This window comes from Salarias fasciatus, chromosome 13 (genome assembly GCF_902148845.1).
Source record: "Salarias fasciatus chromosome 13, fSalaFa1.1, whole genome shotgun sequence".
NCBI classification, from domain to species: Eukaryota; Metazoa; Chordata; class Actinopteri; order Blenniiformes; family Blenniidae; genus Salarias; species Salarias fasciatus.
This window is the reverse complement of record NC_043757.1, coordinates 21,275,839-21,281,341: the sequence shown is the minus strand read 5'-3', so window position 1 is coordinate 21,281,341 and position 5,503 is coordinate 21,275,839. Positions and strand designations below refer to the sequence as shown.

At 40.5% G+C, this 5,503-nt stretch overlaps 1 protein-coding gene across 1 annotated transcript in view; it reads left to right on the top strand.

The window, feature by feature from the left end:
* The window catches only part of LOC115399361 (deleted in malignant brain tumors 1 protein-like), a 4,995-nt gene extending 1,008 nt beyond the window's left edge, over window positions 1-3,987 (top strand). The window contains exons 4-5 of the mRNA XM_030106684.1: window positions 1,594-1,838; window positions 3,557-3,987. Of these exons, the coding sequence (XP_029962544.1) occupies window positions 1,594-1,838; window positions 3,557-3,987 (676 nt within the window). The remainder of the gene's footprint in view (window positions 1-1,593; window positions 1,839-3,556) is intronic.
* Window positions 3,988-5,503: the final 1,516 nt, after the last annotated feature.

Below are 5,503 nucleotides of genomic sequence, written 5' to 3'. Positions count from 1 at the left end.
GATAGCCATCCATCCATCCATTTTGAACTGCTTATCCAGGACTGAGTAATGAGTTGTGAGTTTTGGACTGGCTGCAGGCTAAGCAGGGATGCTCAGACTTCCCTGTACCCTGTGTATATGTGAAAGGCTCAAAGATCGTTGATCAGTGATCAGCATCTTCATTCAGTTTCATCAGTGTCATATTCATATCTGTAAAACCATTAGTGTTTTTTTTTAATTTGCGAATTTATGAATAATAGTCAAAAATTCATTTGTTTGCATGCTCTCAAGAAAAATATCGTTTCCATTTCCTGGTTTAATTCCACTATCAATATTTGATTTGGCATATTTTGTGATAAAATTGGATCAACATTCACAAAGTAATTATTAAATTCATTTACAATTTCCTCTTTTCCATATATTTGATTTCAACTTGCCTTTTTGTAAGAATGTATTTATTATCCCCCTCGTGTTTTTTGCACTGTCTTGATTTTCATCTAATAATTTGGTGTAGTATCCTTTTTATCTTCTGATGATTGGTACAAGTTTATTTTTTATTTCTTTTAGACCAAACCTCAGCTTCTTTTGTTCTCAATTTGAGAAACAATCTATAGAGACATTTTTTTCCAAGAATTTTTCAGACTCTTTGTGATCCGTGGATTGTTGATGGCAATTTTCTCTCCATGATGACTAATTTTGGTTATTTTACAATTATTGTCATTGATGAATGTTGTCACAAAAGTATTGTAGGCATTATTTAAATCATTTGTATACATACACGTCTCAGTTTTGTCTTTTCAGATCTTCTCTGAAGGTCTTACTTGATTTATCCCTAATTGGACAGTCCTCTTGCACAATATTGAAACACAATTTTTCATACATTATGAATAGTGAGACGGTCACTCACATCTGTCATGAAGATACCACCAATTATGCCACCATGTATGTTTGTATATTTATTATCAACTGTAGTAGCACTATGAGTGGTGATCCTGGTTGGTTTGGTTATCATGGGATATAAACCTGCAGTTTCCATTTACTTCTTGAAGTCATTTGTTGTTGCAGTTTCACCTCAATCTATATTGAAGTCAGCACACGGAATTATTGATTTTTTACGTAATATTCCCAAACATTTCAGTGATGCAGTGATCCTGTCTCTAAGCAAGTCGACACCATGAGCCCAGATTAACAGATTAATATATTTTTATCCACTTCATTAAAGATCTCTATTGGAAGCAATTCCATTAAGTCAGTTACAGTTACAGTTTTCTGTTCAGTTGCTTTCCATTTTAGATGTTTATCGACATAAAAGGTGATACCCTCTCCCCTTTTCCTAATCCTGTTTAAGTAAAACACATTGTCGCCATCAATCTGTACTTCATTTGTCTGTATTGGCAGAATAATTGCTGATACTTAACAAAAAAATGGTCTTTACCGAGCTTTTTTTTTTTGACCAATGCTTCATTTTTTAACATAGATATTTCACTTATATAGTTGGTAGTATCTAAAGCTATGACATACAAATCATCCAATTTTGTTGGTTTGGGAACAATCACAAAAGCTGAAAAACATGTGTGCCTTCCAGTAATGTTGAATTTTTATCTGTGTCTGCAGATGCACAGCAGACAACACCTACTACGCTTATTATTCTGGCAGTCGGGACTATGCTCGATTCAGAGTGAAGACCTTCCAGTTTCTGCGGGCATCGGAGTCAGTGTATCTCCAGTGCAAGGTCCTGGTGTGTCAAGCGTCTGACTACAACTCCCGCTGCCGCCGTGGCTGCACCAGGCGTAGAGCCCGAGACCTCGGCTCAGGTCATGACAGCCAGACTCTGGTTCTGGGTCCGATTAAACTCAAAGGTTTGTATGCATTTCAACTATGTTAGGGAAAAATATTGGCTTTTCTCTGTGAATAAACCTCCCTTTCCCATCCAGTTAATGCATTAATTTCACCCATTCTGAATGTCACCCACTCTGAAGCCAATAGCATTACTTGCCAATAATATATTGAAAAGGTTAAATTTGTATATTTTTTGAACGACAATAAGTAATGTGACATACATTCTCAATGAATGCAGATGGCTAACGCATCCTAATTTTCATGAGGGAACTACACAACCTGCAAAAAAAACTTTTATTTGAAAATCATCACAATAATGAATGAAATATCTGATTCCACTATTGGCCAGTTCTAACATCATGGGTTTTACTACAATGAAAAACAATTGTTACATTATTGACCATTACTACATTATTGGTTGTCAATCCTTTTGCAGCAACGAGATCCTATTCATGTCTCCCACTTTCTCTCCACTGCCTGACCAAAGGAAAGAAGCCTTTTCACACATGTATTATTTATTGATCGACCCACTGAAATCAGAGCGTAGTTCGATTTTTGTCTCGAAAAGACCTGGTTTTATTTAAGTTTTAATGAGCAGTGTACATTTTACGCGTATTATATTCAATAATACTGTTTTTCTCAATAAAATCACCAATGTATTGTCATAAATATAAGATATTTGTGAATATATCTTAAAATCTATATCACGGTGTGGGGTGGAAGGACCCAAGCACAGGCAGCACAGGTTGACTTGAAACTCCTTTATTTTCCTAAACCAAGAAGAACACAGGAACGAGCAGAGCTGGCGCAGGCATGGTACATGGACAGAACACGCAAACAGACCCACAAAGAGCTGACGAGAACAAGCAAGGAGACAGGGCTTAAGTAGGGGGGAACACAGGGGCCACACATTAGGGCGATAACGAGGCAGGTGACCAGGCAGGAGAACAAGAGGAGCAGATGGGAACAGGTGAGAGCAAGCACAAAAACAAAACTGGCCCTAAGCGCCCCCATCTTTCTGCAGTGGTACAGGGTATGACGATCAAAAATTAATGAGTGGCAACAATTTTGAGCAGTACTATCCATGTAACAAGTAAAAGTCCAGGCTGAGTATGCATCCGGGTTCAAAGTGTATCTTTGCTGTTTTACATCCAAATGTGATGCCTGAGAGAAAAACAGTATTCTGTCTGACAATAAAACAATTTCTTATGATCTCTTTTCAGAGTCAAAGAAGGAGGAAGAAGGAACTGGCAAGCAGGACCAGGCCTGACAACCTCCTGCACTCATCTTTTCTCTTTTCATCCATTATAAACCATAATCACACTTTATAATTTCTTCTTGATTAAAAGCATCATCAAAAGAAAGTCTGTGTTTATGTACTTTATGTCAAACCCCTCAATAATCAAACCCCTCTCATCAACACAATTTGTGTTTTTGAAGGTAAAAAATGAGAAGACAAAAACACAAGCCACCATTTAGCTGGAAAATAAACCACTATACTTTTAAATTAATTCAAATAATCCATTTCAGAATATAATGATTTTCCCTCCAAGAGGGAAGGAGTGATCCCCAGAAGGCTTCAACATTCACCATTACCTATGAACCTATGACACACTGGGAGAATATAAAGCAGTCAGGATTCCGTGTACCCATTTTTAGTCAGTGTGGTCACAAAGAGTTGATCCTAGTTGCTGTCACCATTCATTTAATATCAATACCACCATTGACAGTGTTACAGCATGGAAAGAGATAAACACATACCCTCATCAGAAGCCATGCTTGAATAAGAAGGTGTGGTTCCTGCTGAAGGCCTGCAACACCACCTTCAGATCTGGTGATGCAGAGGCCTGTAGCACTTCCAGGGCAAACCTGAGGAGGGGCATCATCAATGCTAAGCTCTGCAACAAGCTGGAGGTAGAGGAATGCTTCTGCAACCCTGAACCCAGATGCATGTGGCAGGGCATCCAGGTCATCAGTGACGACAAACCCAGCAACTCCACCCCGTTAAACACAGATGTCTCCTTCCTGAATGAGCTCACTGACTTTTATGCTCACTTTGTTAGAGACAACATGAAGACATCGACCACAACCAGACCCCCTGCTGACTATCAGCCCCTCTCACTCAACTCCACAGATACCGCTCTCATATCTGTGTCCATACTGCTCTGAGCTGGGCCAACGTCTGAGAGGCTGCTGGCCCTGACGTCTTCCCCGGGTGTGTGTTCAGAGCATGTGTGGAGCAGCTCACAAGAGGTTATAGGGACATTTTCAACTTGTCCCTTGCTCAAGGAGCTGTGCCAGAATGCCTCAAATTTATCTCCATTGATCCAATACTGAAACACTCCAGCCCAATGTGCCTGAAAGACGACCGTGCTGTAAGTGTTACCGACACCAGACCGAGGGGAATCTGGACCGGCAGCAAGCGGCACACAGGCTGGAGAGCGCTGTGTAGCCAGTATATGACGATTTTAAGTGTGTTTCCCAGGCCACAGCTCGTTTATTCTGAGCTGCAAACGTAATCAACATTCACATTCATAGTCCAGGCGCTTATAACAACAGAAAAAAAAAAAGACTTCTTCCAATAAAATAACATAAAATCTCAAAATTTCAACAGAAAGTGCAACAACTTCATCAACATATCCTTTAGAAAAGCAAATAAACAGTTGATCTCAAATAAATTAAAATCATTACACCAAATTATTACATTGCTTCACAGAATCATCAAACGAAAACTACCTACAGACCCTCTTTTAGCCTTGCATGTATGGCAGGACACACTTAATGATGGAAGGAAACAAAATGGCGGTGCGCACAAGGAAAACGTGGGGGAAAACACTCAACAAAACCATTCTTCTGACTGAATATGAACATTTATACAGGATATAAAACATATATACAACACCTTGATTAATCTGTCACTTAAAGCTCGGGTAGGCGATGTTGTCCAAAAGCACTTTTTGTCATACTGAGTGAAATGCTCCTTGCCCCCTGGGAGAAGTCAATACATTCTGTGGACGGAAAAAGGTGCGGAAAAAACCTGACAACTGTAGCAGCCAAAGAACTGTAAAAACTCAGACCAATCGTAAGGGGCGGACCGCTCTAAAGAAACCAATCAGATGTCGTGCTCTGCTGTCTGAACAGCCCCGTCTGCTCCGCTCTGTGTGTGTGTGTGTGTGTGTGTGTGTGTGTGTGTGTGTGTGTGTGTGTGTGTGTGTGTGTGTGTGTGTGTGTGAGCGCGCGGCGCAGATCGGCTCACAAGACCGCCTCTCGGTAATTACGTCGTGCAACAAAGTATCATAGTACTGTGTATAAAGCGCTGGTCAATTTACGTTTATGTGCTATGAGAAACAGTGAACCCCGGACATTTCCTTGAATTTAAAAAACCAAGCACTGATTGGAGAAGGAGGAGCTTAGGGGGGATGGCTTGAGGTGTGCGACTTTCAAATATTGCAGGCTCTTCAACATCGTCTACCCTAGCTTTAATACACAAAAATCATAGTTCACACATCCCATTACATCTCGTCTAACATCACAAAGGTGGTCCCCCTCTGGTCTTCCCAAAAAGAACACTTCAAACCTACAGCTATTACAAAACTCAGCCACCGTGCTGACGAGGGCCAGGGGGCGGGCCCACATTACACCGGTTTTACAGTCGCTGCATTGGCTCCCTGTCCGCTTCAGGATC